Source organism: Callorhinchus milii, unplaced genomic scaffold (genome assembly GCF_018977255.1).
Source record: "Callorhinchus milii isolate IMCB2004 unplaced genomic scaffold, IMCB_Cmil_1.0 Scaffold1, whole genome shotgun sequence".
Lineage (NCBI taxonomy): Eukaryota > Metazoa > Chordata > Chondrichthyes > Chimaeriformes > Callorhinchidae > Callorhinchus > Callorhinchus milii.
The window spans coordinates 107,943,698-107,963,486 of record NW_024704742.1 but is presented as its reverse complement, the minus strand read 5'-3'; the positions used below and the strand labels follow the sequence as shown (position 1 = coordinate 107,963,486).

General features: G+C 39.5%; 1 protein-coding gene across 2 annotated transcripts in view; it reads left to right on the top strand.

Annotated features, from left to right (window-relative positions):
- rgmb (repulsive guidance molecule BMP co-receptor b) overlaps window positions 1-19,789 on the top strand; it is a 138,526-nt gene that overhangs the window by 100,550 nt on the left and 18,187 nt on the right. For both annotated transcript variants that reach the window (XM_042334164.1, XM_007893109.2), the window contains exons 3-4: window positions 16,708-16,745; window positions 17,143-17,208. In XM_042334164.1, the coding sequence (XP_042190098.1) occupies window positions 17,144-17,208 (65 nt within the window). In that variant the 5' untranslated portion in view covers window positions 16,708-16,745; window position 17,143. The remainder of the gene's footprint in view (window positions 1-16,707; window positions 16,746-17,142; window positions 17,209-19,789) is intronic.

The window sequence follows — 19,789 nt, the reverse complement described above, 5'->3', positions numbered from 1 at the left end:
ATCATCAATAGCTGAGCACCTACCAGGGCGGGTGATGGAGGTGGGGTGGGCGGGGGGCTGGTCAATGACAGACAAATTACTTAGACTTCCAGCTCTATACTTCCCAGCAGCTATTTAAGAAGATTGGGAGCAGAATGTCAACCCTCATCCTCTACTCAGGTAATTGTGTGTAACATGGGGGAAGGAGAGGAAGTCCTGAAGAGAAGAAAGTAACAAATCTTATAAAATATAGCGCTGCTGGTGTCGAATAACATTATTTTAATAAAATGTGGAGCTCAGATCAAAGCACATGGCCTACAGATTTCAGGGTACGTGGCTGCAATGACAGTTCTGAATGATTTTTAATGAGGAAAAGGCTGTTTGGGGTGCTGTGCTGGCATGTTTATTTTATGGTGATGTTTGTCAGTAGGGACCTTCACAGATGGTTGAATAGCTCATTTGATAATTCAATCTTTACTGACAAACAGGCCATCCTGGCACTACACAGTTAACAATCCATCAAAAGTTTCTACATGTTCATCACTTCATTCTTCTGAATTACCACAAACCTGTGTTCAAGCTTAAAATATTCTTCTAGGGTGCTGGTGAATAATATTTGAAAAATAAGTAAATTATTGTTGCCTTTGATATAGCACCTTTCATGTCAAGAGGACATCTCAAGGTGCTTCACAGGACTTACTGTAAAGTGTTAGTGACTGTATTTTGTAGACAAATGCAGCAGCAAATTTGTATACAGCAATGTCCCACAAAGAGTCACAAAGTAAATGACCAATTTTATCTGGCAAATTATGGTCCAGGACACCAGGAGCAATTCCTTTCTCTTTTTGAATCATGTCATGTGCTCTTTGACGTCCACCTGAACAGGCAGACGGGACCTCAGTTTAATGTATCATTCAAAGGAATGAGAATGACCTCCAAGAACCCAGCACTGCATTGGAGTGTCAACCTAGGCATTACTGAGGGTGTGCTACATTGATGGAGGTACTGTTTCTGTGGAAATGGCAACGTGTACACTTGCTTTACTTTATCACAGTGCTTGAGTGGCATTTCCCTGGTTCATTCTGACTCTTGAGTTGGATGAGTACTAAAGGGTAAGCAGAAGAGTGAGAGACTTGGATGGAGAAAACAGCAGCACTTACATGATGGGTTAAATAGATTGTTTGAGTGGTGTAACATTCCACGATTGTATAATGTAAGCGTCAGAAGTGCTACAGATATTCTTTACTGTGGAGCAGCAACAGTCCAGTGTTTCCCATCTCTGTCTGGATGAACAGCAAAAAAATCGTGACATCAGACAGCACTGAAGCAGGACAAGTCTAGAGAATTACCATGCAACACTGGAAAGGTGATGTGCTAAATCTGAGCCCCATCTGAAGGCATGGGTTTTGTGCCAGTCTGCTGTGAAACAGTGTGGAATCGTGCGTGGAGCATTTAGCCTGTGTTTTGAATTAATCATCTTGTTCTCCCTGTCAAGACACCAGAATAAACCGTTTGTCTACAGGACAACTGCAACTCTCATTGTGAAGCAGTTTTAGAAGTTTTGACGTGATCAAGTGCTACATCAAATACAAATATTATTAATTCTTAGTGTAAACCCAAAATCTGCCAGTCTTACACTAAACAACCAGTACTGCCTTCAATCTAACATTGTGGAGTCATGTAGCTTAGTGGTTAGAGCACTCACCTCACAGGCGACAGACCTGGGTTCGATTCCCGGCAGGACAAAACCTTAGGCTAGTTTCCCTACTCCACTCGCCTGATAATAATCCCTCAAGAAAAAGATGAAATAAAATTGGACATTTCAATGCACGACTGTTTGTGGGACACTGCTGTGCACAATCAGCTGTCGCATTTCGCCCACAAATATACGGTCAATTCACTTTGCAGTATATTCTGTGAAGTGCTTTGAGACGTCTAGAAGACGTGAAAAGCGCTATGCAAGGATTATTATTGTTGTAACTCAAGTGGGAATAGTTGCCAAGCCTGATGCTACCTTAGATGCCTTGGTTACAGCCCCATTTCTCCCCATTTCGTGCTAATGTCCTCTTTATGATTGACACAAAATTGATATTGTTTCACTATCAAAGTGGTGGGAGGCAAAAGAAAGAACTTGTATTTTTATTGCGCCACATCATGGCAAAACTTCCAAAGCTCTTCACAAGTAATCACTATCAAGTAGAAAATCTATTTCTATAAGCACACAGGAGTGTATGGGGCAGTGAGGTCCCACAAACAGTCATGAGGTTAATGACCAATTAATCTGGAGGATTGCTTGTCAGGACATTGGAAGAAACTCTCTCCTCTTTGCAAATAGTAGCAAGGGATCTTTAATGTACACCTGAAACAACAACAAGATTACATTTGTACAGCGCCTTTCATGTAGGGAGGACGTCCCAAAGTACTGGACAGTGTACAGCATTTCAGACCCGAGCTGGGGTCAGGGCGGGAGAAGAGGGAAGGGGTGTGGCTGATGGCATGGTCAAAGAGGAGAGTATTGAGACAGTAGCTGGAACTCAGTTTAACATCTCACCTGAAAAGACTCTATTTATATAGTCTAAACTGACTCTTAAATGCAGTGCTTCAGGTGTTCTGCATTGTTAGATGTGAGATTCAGATGAGACATTAAACCAGGGTCCCTTCTGCCTGCTCAGATGGACATTAGAGATCCCATAAAACTATTTCTCCCTTATGGAGACGCTACCCCGAGTGAAGGGCACTATATAACTGCAAGTTGTTGTTGAAGTTGTATATCTTATAACAATAGACAACTTAATATTATGCAAACGAGACTGTAAAATAAAGGGGTGATTTTGTTAAAGTAGTCTTTGCACCATAGAAGAGAGCTTTGTTAACAACAAGGTTACATTTGTAAAGCGCCTTTCACGTCGGGAGGACTTCCCAAGGCGCTGGATAGTGTACAGCTTTTCAGTCCCGAGCAGGGGTCGGGGGGGAGAAGGGAGGGGAGGGGAACCTATGTAGTTAATGTAGTTGATGCCCTGAGTTAATTACAATTTCGAATGATGATAATTCAGTCTTTGCATACAGTCAGACTCAGTAACTCCTGCCAGCCAGATCACTACTAATATCACTAGCATTTATTCAACACAAATACTTTTTGTAACTGATTTTAAGATGTGATCTTGATGGTGAGACTCTGTTAAAAAATCCTGAGTTTTCTAATCTCAAGAAAGGGAACTGTGTACTGCAAATGGACTGATCTAGCGGTGTAGTGAGTCAGTCCTTGTTCACACATCCCTCTCAGAATTAGAATGACAAATCCACCGTTTGGGCTTATTCAAAGAAATCTGTAAGGCATTGGTTCAGCACAGTTCTTAAAATTTTGACTGACTTGCTAATTCAGCAGAGGAAATTTGAAAAGACGTTTTGAAAATTTTGAAAATGCGGTGGGATACTGAAGCAATAGTGAATAGTATCAAAAGAAGGGCAAAAAGAGCTGGCCCAGCTACTGTAGCACGATCTCCAAGTCCACTCGCTGCCTTCAAATGTTGACAAACAGCATTTCTCATATGTTGTGGTTCAGTGTTCAGTATTTCAGTATCAATGGATTTTTTCTTGTTTTTTTTAATAGTTTGTAAGCTCAATCTTTTTTTCTGTTTTAACACATTCCCTACTTTGAACCCATGCTTCCAAAAACAAGAATCTATTTATAATTTTATGCAGGAATTCTATTGGAAGGATGACTGCATGTGCAATAGAGCTTCTTAGAGGATCTCCTTGTTGCTATATCTTTTGAACTCTTGATTATTATTTCGTTCAATGTAACTTTTATGCGGCAACATCTTATGCTGCAGCACATGCCTGCCTGCAGGGAGTTTCACTGCTTCCACACAAAGAAAATACAGTGTGCATCTGAACAGTCTAATTATTTTGTTAAGAGAGAGAAGGCAATAAAGATAGAATTATCTATTTGAGTTTATAGTAACTAATTAAATGACGTGGAACAGCTTAAGATGAATGCGAAAAGTAATTAGTTCCAAGCAACTTCAAATGAGCAAATGCTGTCTGCATACAGTACACTAAATAAGTGTTGTGTGCTGAAAATTAATTGATTCTGTATTTGGAAACGGGATAACCTCACAGCGGTACTTTTGTTCTGCTGTCATGGTTTGTTACATCAAGTGTGTCAGAGTGCCACAAAGTTAGAAGCTGCAGTTTGGGTGGAAAGCGTACTTAAAAATTGTTGAAAGGAAATGTTACGAAGTGGAACACGGCCTGCACTACACTGAGTGTGAGTAAAGTATAACAAAGTGGAGTGGTGCTGTCTGTCCATAATGTGTGTAATATATACTGCATGTGAATATTAATTGGATGGGGCTGACTCAAAAGTACAGTCCAGTGGTTCTGGTAATCTCATAAAGTGAGAGAGTGAAACTGAACTGTTTCATGAACATAAATGCTTAAATTACTCACATAAAATTACGAGCACATTTTTTTGGGTCCCTTTTAATAGCGTTTAGATGTTTTTTTGAGAGCAAAAGTTTTTTAAATCATTCTGGTTGCAGGAGATGGAATGTTATTTCCTGCCTCACTGCCTTTCATTTTCCTACTGCACTCTTTCAATTTTTTCTATTTTTAAAATTTCCTTTTTCTCTTTGTAACTTGAAATGTAATATGGTCAATATTTCTCCCTCATTCAAATTACACCCCCCAATGTTTTTTTCTAATGATTAAATGTTACTCATCTTGTTTTCTGTGGGTCATTGAGAGCACATATTGACAACTGTATCTGCCTACATAACATTTTAATAAGTGCACATATTATTTATAATTTTACCATATTTTTTCTATGGGACTGGTCAGATGGACTGTAATTCTTTTCCCTCATATTGTATATTTCTTTGCAGGTCTGTATGTGTGGCTGAAGTTGTAATAAAGATGAGAGGAACCTAGGGACAGATAGTGACGGGGAACAGATTGGCTGTGAAGATTGTGGGGAGGAGATGGTTTCATTGTCAATAGATTACTTGGAAATGCAGTTTTTTACTAAAATATTTATTGCTTACAGATCACATCCAAATTAAACAGTCACTACACTCTACATTACATCCTGCAAAGCATTTTGAGATGTTTTGACGACATAAGAAATTATGTGAACTGCAATCATGATTATTATTATTATTGTGTGTATGTGTATATATTATATATAATATTTATATATGTATTATATACATAGTACCAATGGAGTCCAGTAGCTTAGTGGTCGGAGCACTCACCTCGCAAGCGAGAGGACCTGGGTTTGATTCCCAGGCAGGACGAAATGTTGGGCAAGTTTCCTTACTCCGCACTCTTCTGTTTACCTAGCAATGAGAAGGAACAGTTTGTTAGTCGATTGGCGGATAAAAAAAATTGTGTCACTTAAATCCATGACTTTGTGGGACACTGCTGTGTGCAATTGGCTACTGCGTTTCTTCCACAAAATATACAGTCAATTCACTTTACAGTATATTCTGTGAAGTGCTTTGAGACGTCTCAAAGACGTGATAAGGCGCTATATCAAATGCAAGGATTATTATCGTAATATCTATTAGATACTTTTTGTGTCATATTACTCTGCGGCAGTTGCATTTTCAGTCACTAGTTTATTTTTCAAAGCAGCATAAGTGAAAACTCTACATAGATGTGAAACATAGTAACAATTATCCTTATATTTTGTATAGTGCCCTCATGTCAGGAGAATGTCCCAAAGCATTTCACAGGATGTACTGTAAAGTGGAGTGACAGTTTTGTTTGTGAATATGCCATCTGATGATGAGCATTGTACGCTACAGCTAAGCAGTGTTTCAGCTTTCAGTCCAACAGAAACCATTGAATATTACGCTGGCTAGCATTATGGACCATTCCTTCCTGTCATGACAAAAGCTGGTAGAGTATCCTAGTTGTGTATGTTGTATAATAAGATTAAAGTAGGATTATGTTGCCTGACTGCCCATGATAACTGCAGTCCAAAGGGATTGAATTTTTTTTTGTTCACCCAACGCTCCAAAGTACATCTATCATCGCTAAGATGATAAAAAACCCTGCAAAAGGACGCGATTGCAAACCAACAACTGTGTAATGTCAAAACCACAGAATAACTAGAACACGTACAGTGCTGTAGTTTGGGCTTGTGTTCCTATGTGCCATGTTATAAAGTCTTGTATATCTGACCTTCAGAAGCCACATGTGAACTGAATGGTTATTTGATTTTGCGGAAAGGTTGTTACACACGATATAAAAAATCACCTCCCATGAGCTTCTGAGCAAGTACCTGGTGTTCCTCTATCAAATTCTTTTTTTTACAGGTTTAATGTTAGCTGAAGAAAAATATATTGCTCTACTGACTTCAGTGCCAATGGATTTCTCACCATTTCCAAATCTCTTGTTGATTCAAATGCTCTTGATCTTATTTTTATGCTTTTGTTTCCCTCCAGGGCTCGTAACCTAGCTTTGCATCATTGATAACTTTCCAAATTGCATTTAGCACTGCTCTTTACCACGTGACAGAACATTCGGGAAGATATTAGCTTCATTAGCTTCATCAGCTGTTATTCTTTCGTTATTACAAATTGTATCGATACAAAATAAACAGTTGTCATATTGTACCCACACTTTGCTGTTTGTTGAGAGAATGGGATGGATGGTGCAGTTCATGGATGATATCTTGACTTGTATCAGTTCCTCCACATGATCATCCTCCTGAGGAATGCATTTTATAGGAAGTTTACAGCACAGAAAAGGACGCTAATCAGAATAGAAGTAGTGGATCCATTAAGTGAAAGTGATCACAGCTCAATAATATTCGCTTTAATTCAGGAAACTGCATAAACTTGGGAAACTGCACACAAAGTTGCTAGGCACGACAGCCTCAATTTTTTATTTTAAAAACCGAATGTTTGACATTGTGATTTTGGGGGAGTCCATCACATTACAGCTTGTCTGCAATGTTGCACAAATACAGAACAGTGTAATTAATATAACTAAGTGTGTCAGCTTAGCTCAGTGGTCGCACTCTCACCTCTTCAGTCAGAAGGTTGTGGGTTCAATCTCCGTGATGGACCTTGAAATCGCATGGTCCAAGTTGACAGACTCTCCAATGCGATGGTGGGGGTGAGCTGCATTGCAGAATGGAGGAGCCAAGCCATCCATTGGAAGAGAGATTAAATTGAGGTGTTGTCTGCTTGTTCGGGAGGGTGTTAAAGATCCCATGAAAGAGTAGGGAGTCTCTCCCGGAGTCCTGGCCAACAAATCCCCAAAATAAAAATTGATCACTTGTGATCCATAGCTGTTTGTGGGACACTGCTTTACATAACTGGTTGTGCATTTCACCCACAAAATACAGTCAAACTACTTTACAGTATATGCTGTGAAGCGCTTTTAGATGCTCGATGACATGATAAGGTGCTATATCAAATGCAAGGATTATTATTATTATGAACACTTTGCTGCAACCCATATCATCACATGAGATAACAGGGCAGGGATTGAGGCATCAAGCCAGAAAATCGCTCAAAAGAAATGAACACGATTCACAGTTCTGTTAATAGAACATTACATGGTTCCACAGTACAATCTCATCTATCTGTGTTTATGCATCATTATATGGTATGATAGCAAAACAGGACAGCTTTCCTAATGACACTATGTTTAATATCGCTTGCAAAGTAATACGTTTATGATACTTCCATAATAATGTAATGAATATTCTGTTGTGTGCTTCGTTCTACTTATTTCATGCAGGCTTTCTCTTTAAGAGAACAAAATAAAGCTGCTAGCTTTCACTTTGACACAGTCTAAGGAGTTTTTAGTAGAATTCCATTTTAAAAATGACTACTTTAAAAATGGTTATTTTCCCCTTCTGTCAATGATGTCTAGATCATGATTATTAAAGCTGCACATGAAGTAAAAGCAATGCGTTTAAAATTCAATGGCTGGAAATTGACTGCCAGAGATCCCGAATAATGAATTTTATCATGTGTCCTTCTGAGAATAGTTCTTTGTTCACGTAGTTCCATGTCCACCTTAAGACTTACTGCATCCCCCCCACACCCCCTCCCAAACGTGGATGCCTAGCCAACTGTGTAAGGCAATTTGAGACATCCTCCTGATATAAAAGGCTCTATATAAATGTAAATTGTATTTTATTTTATCATGTATGAGGAACTAGTGAGTCACACTGATTGGATATGGCACGTAGAGCCAAATACAGGGGTCTGTTCTATTATAAATAACATGTTATTCTGCATGTTGTTTGGTCACTGAAATCGCTTTACTTTTTGGAGTCCTGTAGCTCAGTGGTTTAGAGCACTTGCCTCGCAACCAGGTTCGACTCCCAGGCAGCGAAAACATTGGGCACGTTTCCTTACTCTATGCCCTCTGTTTAACTAGCAATAAGTAGGAACCCAGTTGTTAGTGGAGTGGTCGGATCGCTTTTCCATGGTTAATAATCCCTTCAAAAAAATAATAATAATATGGTCACTCAGTCCACGACTGTTTGTGGGACGCTGCTGTGTGCAATTGGTTATTGTGTTTCGCCCACAAATATACAGTCAATTCACTTAACAGTATATTCTGTGAAGCGCTTTGAGATGTCTCGGAGAAGTGGTAAGGCGCTAGATCAAATGCAAGGATTATTATTATTATTGGCTCTGAAACATCTATGACTTGTCCAGTATGCTTTCTCCTACATCTTCTGCACCCCTAGCAATCATCATGAAATTTTTTTTGCACCTAATACCTAATAGTAAAAAAAAACAATTTGAATAAATGCTTTTCTTTGAAAACCATGATTACGTTACTTTTGCAAAGGGACAATATAAGTTGAGTGTAAGTGTGCACTTCACCCCTGCTGATGTTAGATTAATCCACTTTGGGTCATTTATCAGCCATGCAGAGAGCTGCTCCATTCAGGGGCCATTGATCCTCTCTCTTCGGCAAGAGGTGCATGTGCTTGGAAATCTTTTGTTTCAAAAAAAATATTGAAAATATAAGCAGCATAACCTGGAATGCTGCCATTCTTATTTGAGGCTTAAACTAACAACAGACACAGCAAATGGGGAAGAATGCCATTAATAACAAGATTTTCAAATCTCATATTCGAAACTTGTTAACGCAGGCTGTGTAAACATTGCCAGGAAGAAAAATAAAGTGACTGTGGAGCTTCGCACATATTTGTGTGGTTGTTTCTTATCCAAATACAGGTACATGCTGTACAGTAAGTGCTATTTTTGTCCTTCAATGTGGGGGGAAAAGAGAACAATGATTTTAAGAATACATTACATATTGCAGTGCAGACTCAAATTCCTGACAAGTAAAAACTTAGGGATATAGATTGTTTTCAGACCCTGACGTTTGGCCTTTTAAACAGCTTTCCAATTGAACTTTCCTGTAGTAATTGCCAGTATCGCCTGTCTTCTGTAAGACGTGGTGTCCAGTGTCTTGTTTTCAGTCCAGGTGAATGTTAAGTGAATCATGTCAAAGGAAGAGGAATGTCCTTGGACCTTCACTACATGCTTTTATCTTGCAACCCTTGAGATAACTACAACTGAAAAATAAAAACTTTCTTGTGTTGTGCGTATACTGTATAATTGAAGGCAATGTCACCAAAGTGAAATTAAACACATTTCAGCATTGGGTATTCTATTTTTACTTCACTTTCTGGAACATGTGCTGCTCATATTTATTTAAAGTAAATGCTAAGGTGGGATAATTTGGCAGGGTGAGAGGGAGTTGTATATAAATAGTGGCTTCAAAGTATAGAGTTGTTTGAGATGAGCCTTTTTAACTCTTGCTGATATGTAACATAGATGGGAGTGCTGAGAAATGTTGACCATTGTATATAATATTTTTAGTAAACCATTGTGCAATATAGTGTTACAACAATGCAGCAATTAGCAAAAAAAATTGCAGCGGCCTTTTCAGATATTATTGGTCATTTTTAATCTGTTACCCTTACATTTGGCTTTACTCTGCCCAAGATGGCAGATTGTTCATTCCTCTGATTGTTCAGCTGACTTTGAAGCTCTAAAGTGGACAGAAATCTGTTTGACTCCTCCTCCTCCTCCTCCCTACTGTTGTAGCATCCAACTTGTTTCTGCTCTCCATGATCTCTGACAGAGTGACAGAGTGCTATTTGACCCTTGGCCTGGCAAATATGGGTTTGGCTTCCTTTGGTCTTGTTTGAAAAGGCTAAACTAAAGGAAAACCAGTGAATGTGTATGTTGTGGTGAGGTGTGAGATCGCCAGGCGGTTGGTTGTACCATGTTGCTCTTGATTTTTATTTTATTTTACAGCCAACTTCACACTGTAAAGTCATATTAAAATAAGTCTTCCCCCAGGGTGTTTATTTCCCTTTTACCAAACTGCCAGATCAAGTATAGGTATCGTCTCTGGTCTCAACATCAACTTACTTTGGTGAAAGAAAACTGCAACCACACAGTTATTGTGCAATCACTTTTTAAGTTGTTGAAGCATTTTTATCTTTGTTTTGGCTCTTGCTAAACCTACTGCTCAAACCAGGAGACAGGAAACCAGAATTGGATGTACATTGCCCTTACAGAAGAAACCACAAACTAACTTTAAAGAAGTTCCATATTACTATGTAAAATGAGATTCAAAACTATTACACATTCTGTAGCCAGTCAAAGCAACCCATTTCTGATTGAGTGGTGCCTATTTAATATTACTTGAATGGTCCTTCGGGCCTTAACCAAGGTTGTTTTCATTAAGACCAGGTATGTCGATATTGTGGAATTGAACACGTTTCAACTTTGAACATTGAATGTCGGCATTGAATGGTGTCAGTATTGAGCACTCCCAGGTCAGGCATGTTCCCAAGAGAGATTCAGATGAAGAATGCCCGAAGACCCATTTAGCTTGATTTCATCTTTCCTGAACACCAACCCAATCTCTCCCCCGTTACAGTATCAGACAGTTCCTGTTCACCATTTCGGTCACAAAATATAAATGCTTCCTGGTGTCTGCTCTGGAATTACCCTCCACAGAGCAATTCAAGGTAATTGTCTGGGCCAATAGAAAAGTGCGGCTGCATTTCCCCCCCTGGAATCCGCTGCAAAACACCCACTTCCGCTACAAACCAGCTATAAACATAGTTTCTGTACATTTTGGCTTCCAGCTGTTTACCTGATATCACTGTGGATGGGGCGGCTTCAGACACACGTGTGTGGGGTGGTGCAAATGGGCTTCACTTGGAGGCCCTGCAGTGTGATTCTCTGTGTGTGTCCGTCTGTGTGTGTCTGTATCTCTGTGTCTGTCTCTGCGTGTCTCTGCCCCTCTATCTGTCTCTGTGTGTGTCTCTCTCTATGTTTGAGAGTATGTCTGTGTCTCCCTCTCCTAGGTGTGTTTGTGAGTGTGTGTCTCTCTGTTCGTGAGTGTCTCGAGGTGAGTGCATCTCTCTCTTGAGAATGTGTCTCTCTGTGTCTGTGACTATGTCTCTCTCTGAGAATGTGTCTCTCTTTATCGATGCGTGTGTGTGTGTGCACGTGTGTGTGTCTATCTGTGAGTATGTGTCTGTCAGTGTGCGCATCTCTCTGTGTCTGTGAGTATGTGCGTCACTGAGTGTGTGTGTGTGTGCGTTTCTCTCTCTGGGTCTGAGTGTGGTGCTGGGCTCCTGAGAGCTCCTGTAGCATCGCTGGTAACCCCCCTTCCCCCCAATCCAAAAAAAAAGGCCACCCAGTTTTTGTTAAAGAAGCAATTTTTTTTCCAACAATCTAATATGTGTAATTTCTTCATGTTTAGTTTTTATCAATAGAGTGAAAAAATGTAAGTTGGCAGTAAAATGTTCCTCAATAGCACCAATCAACTCCCACCATTTTCTGCAAAATTGTCAAACATTCCCCCGCAATTTCCCCCAAAATGTGCAAACCTCCCCGCAATGTTTGGCAAATATTTTTCCGCACTTTTCTGTTGACCCAGATAATTGGACAATAATAAGGCTTAACCCCTTCACTCCACCTCAGAAGAAGTTCTTCTTGAAAGCATCACTTTTATTAAGAGGTGTGTGATGAATAGCTGAAAAGCTTAGCAAATTGTTAATTCCTAAATCTTGCCAAAGAAAATATAGCAACTGTACAACAAGCCTTGAATTGGACTTTTAAAGAGATCTAGGCTTGGTTCCCAGCATTCCTCAACTGAAATCATGCGATAGAAGCTGGAAGCCAAGGACAGCACCATTAGAATTTTCTGAAAGTAGTTGATGACTTTTATAGTACATTTAAAACAGTCAGCTAAGCCACTCCAATATAGCAGCTGTTGCAACTGGACAGGGATTGTCTCTCAAGCTTAACCCTTTTTGTGCTGTGGATGGGTCATTTTCTCAAAGCAACGTTAAGTTGCCAGCACTGCACCCGGTTCCCTTTTTAAGTGCATCCAAGCTCAACCTGATCCAAAATGGGTAGTGAGAATTACGGGCGACATAAAAAGTAAGGTTTAAAAAAAAGTATTTAAAATTATTTGTACTTTTTTTTAAAAAGAAGTGTGGTAGTAATTTACGAATAGACTTTATTAGTGGTTAATATAAAGGTAAAGGAAACTGTAAAATGGAGAGAATGGGAGAAGAGAAGCCAAGTAGCTATTAACCATTTAAAAAATCTTTTTTGTTTAAAATTTTTAAACTTCTCACTACACTATCTTAATTTTCTGCGATGCAATGCGATTACAATGCTTACTAATAAATGCACAGTGGTGACAGGACAAAAGGCATTGAATCGCGGGAGATGTAGTCTTGACCCGTAACTGCTTGTCCACTGAGCAGCTGCAGTGACGAACTACTGGACACGTACTTACCAGCTGCATTGAATTACGCACGTGCAATGTAGACTATTGATTAAATTTGACTTTTTAAGACATACAGTTTATATACTGTATATACTGATACAGATACTTTGAGAGTTTTACTGAAGTAACAAATACGTGATTTTTTCACTTGTTGGAAATATTTCCAAAGTGATTACAAACAACCTACTGTCCTCAATTGCCCATGTACAATATTAAAAAAAAGTCCATTATTACTATTCCATCTGATTTTATTGGAGCCGCTGTTGTTTTTCTAGAACCATAGTAGTTTGCATTGAACTATATTCTGCTGCTATATATATAACTATATAGCAGAGAAGTCTAGTTGCTATGTTGGATCTCCGACCTACTATCCCCCTACCTACCTGCCCATACCCTCCGTTCCTCTGGCTCCGGTCTGCTCCACATCCCCCGCCCCAACCGCCCTACCATCGGTGGTCGGGCCTTCAGCCTCTCAGCCCCGAGGCTCTGGAACTCTATCCCCCAGTGCCTTCGCCGCCTCCTCCCTTTCCTCCTTCAAGGCCGGTCTCAAGACCTTTTTCTTCGACCGTGCCTTCAGCTCCCCTCTCGACTCTCTACCCTCTCCTCGCTCCCTCCCTTCCCTCCCCCTGACCATTTCCCCCCTGCTCGGGTCCCGACCCAACTGTCCAGCGCCTTGGGACGTCCTCCCGACGTGAAAGGCGCTCTATAAATGAAATCTTGTTGTTGTTGTGTGTTTGCTCCCATTATATGTCTTGAATTTTTGTGTTCTTTAGATGCAAAGTGGTCTAGGGTTGCTAGGTTATAATAGAGTAGCACCTTGAAAGGGGTAAGTGCCAGCATTTTATGTGTTATGACTCAAACTTAATTTAAGGCTTTGGGGTGTCGTAAAAATATATACTTGTGTATTTAAATTAGTTAATACAACCAGGATACTGGCTGTGTCCTCCCGACTCGAGAAGCCCCGACTCTAATCATTGAAGCATTGGGTATCAAATACCAAGCTTCGTGACAGTGTGTGTATATAGAGGGAAGTGGGAAAAATTGCTTGAGTCCCACCCTGTTACATGTTAGAATGTCTCGAGGGTATCCTCAGTCAACTATAATGTCTCAATCAAGTTACCTTGTCTTTTCAAACTCAGATCCACCAGAGCATAATGGGCACCTGGAAGTGAATTACTAAGTAGTAATTTAATTGAGGGGTTCAGATCACGTTGTCAAGAAACAAATATGAATTTATGTTCGTGATTTGTACCTCTCGATTGGATTATTACTTTAAATTCACTTGAAGGCATGTTATCATTTATAATATATGCCAGATTACTGGATTTCCCATAAAACCATTTTTCTTTCTATTCTGACCATGTGCTTATCTGACTTGGAAATATTTCCAATGTTTCAATTTTGAAGATGATGTGTGATTTAGGAGAATGGGTATTACAATGCTGTGAGGCAAGTCCAGACAATGTATTGAATGATGTGACTGGAGATTTTTTCTGCTTCGCGTCTGCTCTGCAGTGTTATCCGATGCATTGGTTACACAAAGATTTGATTCTTTGGAGATGTAGTTCTGATTGAGGTATTGATTCTCCCGGTTTATTGTACTGTAACAATGCTGCGTGCTTCATGATGAATTCAAAGAATAGGGTCAATCAATTGACCTTAAAATGTTTTTTTTTAAATTGACCTGCCCAAATAACTTGCAAACAAAGCTCCTTTGACTGATCCTGTGATCTCAGTACAAGTACATCAGATGCCTCCAGGGTGAAAATCCTGAATAATAATAATCCTTGCATTTGATATAACGTCTTATCACATCTTCGAGACGTTTCAAAGCGCTTCACAGAATATACTGTAAAGTGAATTGACTGTATATTTGTGGGCGAAATGAGGCAGCCAATTGCGCACAGCAGTGTCTAACAAACAGTCATGGATTGAGTAACCAATAGATTATTATTTTTTGTGAAGGAATTATTATCCCTGGAAAAGTGATCCACCAATCGACTAACAACTGGATTCCTACTTACTACTAGGTAAACAGGCATGTGGAGTAAGGAAACTTGCCCAACATTTTGTCCTGCTGGGAATCAAATCTAGGTCTCTCGCTTCCGTGAGGAGTGCTCTAACCCCGAGCTACAGGACTCCACAGTGTGCTTCCTTTGAGGTAAAAGAGGTATATTGAGATACTGTCTTCTAAACATTGGGAGTGTAGGGCAGCCCTTATGGAATAGTGGATAGAGATGCATCTTATGGAGCAGGAACTTGGTGGTCTGTGCTAAGTTTGCTGATCTCAGCAGCATTGCATGGGAAGCTAAATTGCCAGCAGGGAGGATGAATTAGGAGGATCGGAGGGACTAAGCAGTGTGGAGACTCCAGCATGAGCTAGTTGAGCCAAATAGCCGGTTTCCATGCTGAACAGTGGGAAAACAAATAATAATCCCTCCAAAACCAAAAACAATAATAAAATTGGTCATTTTCAATCTATGACTGTTTGTGGAACATTGCTGTGCGCAATTGGCTGCCGCGTTCGCCCACAAATATACAGTCAGTTCACTTTACAGTGTGTTCTGTGAAGCGCTTTGGGACGTCCTCCCGACGTGAAAAGCGCTATATCAAATGCAAGGATTATTATTTATTATTAAAACCAGGTTCCAAAATAAGCATGAATTTACAAATTCTCCAAAATTCCTGTAGAGTCTTCAGTTTTAAAACCATGGCATTAAGGCAAATACCAGTAGGTATTTTGATCCTCTGAACATTGCAGTTTTGATTCCTGGTCTGTGCTTTAGATAGCTGATATCAGCGGGATTAACTGTCTGTCGTAAGAAAGGAAAAAATCAGCTCAAATTCCCTCTCCTGATCACGCACCAATGATCCCTGCTGGAGAATGCGTGTGTTGGATGATGACAAAATTAGACTTTGTTCTAATGTTCCCGTTGGGCAGTCGGGTGTGGTGCCTGAGGGTGGAAAAAAAGACCCAGCACATATTGGCACTTTCAGGAAAGAATAGGGAGAAAAACACTGGCGATAGAAACCAAAAACAAATGATGCAGGTGTTTTTTGTTGATCCAGAAATATTGCGTTATTTGTTAAATAATACAAGTGGCTCCTTGTCCATTATTTCTAAACAAACTTGTTTCTTCATGAAAGAGAGAGTTATTGAGGCATCATTTTGGAACATTCTGGAAATACGCCGTGTTAGTGTGGAAATTAACTGGTGAAAACAAGAAGATCCGTGTTTGATAAATGCCTTTTTGATCTATGCTTTTGTATCTTCTGTTTAGAAAATTTGGATAGCAGAATTAATGGATTTTTTTGTAGTGAGTATTTCGATGCTTTGATATGGTTACAAATTGCTCATGCAAGCTGGAGCTAAGTCTGCGAGAGGAAGTCTGATATTATGCCCTCAACAAGTGTGGTAATTGTAAATGTAGGAATACAGCGGGCAGCTTTTGGCACAAAGCTGAAAGACGCCTTTGTGTGATCTGTTGGAGAAGGAAGACGCAACCAGCAGGCAAGGACAAGCATCCTTAACTCAAATGCAAACTGATAGGATTCATGTCATGTAAGTGACAAAGCCCTGGATATGTTGATAGCCTTCCTTAACTGATTTAAGATAAGTTTCATCCAGCTAGGATTGCTGAGCAGTGAATCAAATTAGCAATAGAAATCTACAAAACCTATTTGGGGAAGGGGATGGGTGGCAAGAATCACTTTTTGTAGATTATTAAAAAAAATGTGCTGTCACTTGAACATCATCCTTAATTTTGTACCAATCCAGGAATAGACCGACAGCTAATTTGTATTACAGATGAGCTCGGTTGCCTAGTGATGTGTGAACCATTCGTTCTGTCATAGGAACTGCTTTCTATCACTGAGATGATATGACTGTCTTCGTCTTTCTGTGTTATGTTTCAGATGATTAAAACCATCATGGAGCTCAGAAGCCTTTTCTGGTAAGTTGTTTTTTTTGTCTTTGTTCCCATCCCCTTCATTTCCTTCTGTTCCTTTAAACACAACTGAATTCAGTTCTGTTTGATCGTGTGCCTTCTATCCATTAAAATCTTTTTTATATTTTCAGTGGAAATATTAAGACAGTTAAGACAAACCTACCTTTCTTATTCGGGAAATATAATTTTGCTTTGTTTTGATGCTCGAGATGTCAATTTAAAGGAATGCTTGAGTAAAATATTTAAAATAACAAGCTGGGATGTTATCGTTCTTATTATACAATGAAACACATTTTATATACAAGCTCCAGACCCGTGTGTTATTGTTTACAAGTAAAAAAAATAGCCTTTGTGGCTTCAATAGCTTTGTTTCTTCACAGCCTTTTTGTTTTGTACCTTATAGAATGACTCTGGAGACGAGATACCTGATCCATAACGTTATCTGCTGGAACTTATGGAACTTAAACATGTAAGTGAATATTCCCCACAAAACAACTATGTATGTGTGTGTCTGTGTGTGTGTGTGTGTATAAACGTAGATATACTAAGACCATAAGTGAGTACAATCATGTACCAAAATGTTCTGTTTCTTGGATTGATAGGTCTGAACTACAAGGAATTTTTAAGTAATACAGGTGATTTTTTTTGTTTACCTACAATATGAAGTCGCTCACTTTTGAAACCGAAAGATAATAATAATCCTTATATTTGATAGAGCACCTTATCACGTCTTCGAGATGCCTCAGCACTTCACAGAATATACTGTAAAGTGAATTGACTGTATATTTTGTGGGCGAAACACAGCAGTCAATTGCGCACAGCAGTGTATAAACAGTCATGGATTGGATTAACAATTTTTCTTAAGGAATTATTACCCCCGGAAAAGTGATCTACCAATCGACTAACAACCAGGTTCCTACTTACTGCAAGGTAAACAGAGGCATGTGGAGTAAGGAAACTTGCTCAACATTTCGCCCTGCTGGGAATTGAACCCAAGTCTCTTGCTTGCGAGGCGAGTGCTCTAACCACTGAGCTACAGGACTCCACTGTATGATCAAACCTAATTCAGTGAAAGTTGAATGATTTGTCATTTGTAATGCCCCATTCCATGCACCATGTAATATACTTCTGGTGGCTTCACTCCTAATACTGCTTAACCATCAACATCTCCTTTGACCTCAAATAGAACTCTCATATCTCCCCATTAGTAAAATAACCTTCAAGAGGTTTGGCTCCTTTTGTGCCAAACTGTTATCTTTTATTCTGAGTGACTCTTAATTCTCTATCAGGTCCATGTTTTACAAGACTTGATGACTTGTCCTGTATCTAGGGAGATTCTACCAATGTGTCTTTTGCATTCCTGGACAGGATAAAGAGTTTGTTGTCGGATGAGTGAGCCTTCCTCACTTGCAGCCTCCATCCTTTCTCTATCAAAATGTTTCTTGTCCTTTATCTCTTTCTCTTTATTTTGCCTCCGCTCCTTCTAACTTTCCTCTCTAGCGTTTCCCAAGCTTCAAATGTGTTGAGCTGCATAACGCGCCCCCCCCCCCCCCCCCACCCGGCATTCCCACTGCTCAATTCAAAACTCACTGTATTATATTCCAACTCATTCTTTTTCTGGTACCTGTAGCTTGTGAAGCTCCCTACCACTAACAGTCTTCCCTCCCTCATACTACCTGTCTGGCTCTTAAACTCAACTGAATTGCAGATTTCAGTCTTTATCTCGATTCTGAATACATTGGTATTTTGTAGTTACAGTCCATAAAATACTAAAAACTGTGCTAAAATGCGACATGATAGCAATCCAAAGCTTCTTCATTCATTGCGCACATGCACAGAAAGACAGCCAACAACGTCGGTATTTCAAAATCATCCGCATGTGCAGTCACAATACGGAGAAAATGATGCTGCTGCCTTGAAGCTTGGCATTTCTTGCACGCCAGCCTGCTTACTAAAGAGCATATAGAGCCAGTGCAGCATTTTGGATTTTTGGGGTAAGTAAATAATAATAACAATCCTTGCAGTTGATATAGCGACTTATCACGTCGTTGAGACGTCTCAAAGTGCTTCACAGAATATATTGTAAAGTGGATTGACTGTATATTTTGACTGTATAAATGTTGAGATCCACACCGATGAAGCCCCCTATAACTCGGTTCTGCTGTAAAACGAAAACTGTACTGGAAGAAGGATTTAGGTGCAGACAATGTCATTTTAAGTTGGAAATACCAACTTACCCCTGAAGAGCTTATAAATTATTTGCCAGAATTAATACCAAACTTCATTAGATGTTTTCTGATCATCAAACATTGTGATCCCCTATTTGAAGTGAGCATGTTCAGAGCAGCCCACTGTGTTTGCATCTCTGTTACTAACTAAATATACGTTTTCACCAAACTGGACAATTCTTTGCCTTTTGGGTTCTTTCACAGATTAGCATGCTAAGAACAATTAGTATATTGGACCATACGTTATTCCATTGTCCACATCAGTGCTACTATAATTACTCAAAAATGCAAAGGTGATTTAGTACTTTCTCTTATCCAACTCTTTGGGGATACAATGGGATAATTCTATTTGTGAGCATTGAGGGTGTTTTAAGTGCAAGTAAGAGTATCAAAATCCAACAACCCCCCAAACTCTAAAGCATGGATTACTACCAGTCAAGAATTCTGTTTAACTAACAACACAAAAATGAACAATTCATCTTAGTGAGGGAATCAGTCTTTTTATTTCCAAGCACAGTAACAGACAATGCCTAGCAAAATGCAAATGAAGTGTGAACAACATTTCTGGAGTGTGAGTACGATGCTTCAGTGAAGCAGTTTATAGAAAAGAGACAATTACTGTATCAAAAAGCCATATGCTTACACCAGCTGAGCATCACAGTGTATGGCAGAAATCAACACGGTCTCACACAGCAAGACAGCTCCAGTGTACTGCAAGGAAGTAAGTGTCCAAATAATTTGTAAGAGATGATAATAATATTCCTTTTAATTGAAAGAATGCCTTTTATGTCGGGGAGATGTCTCAAAGTGCTTCACAGAATA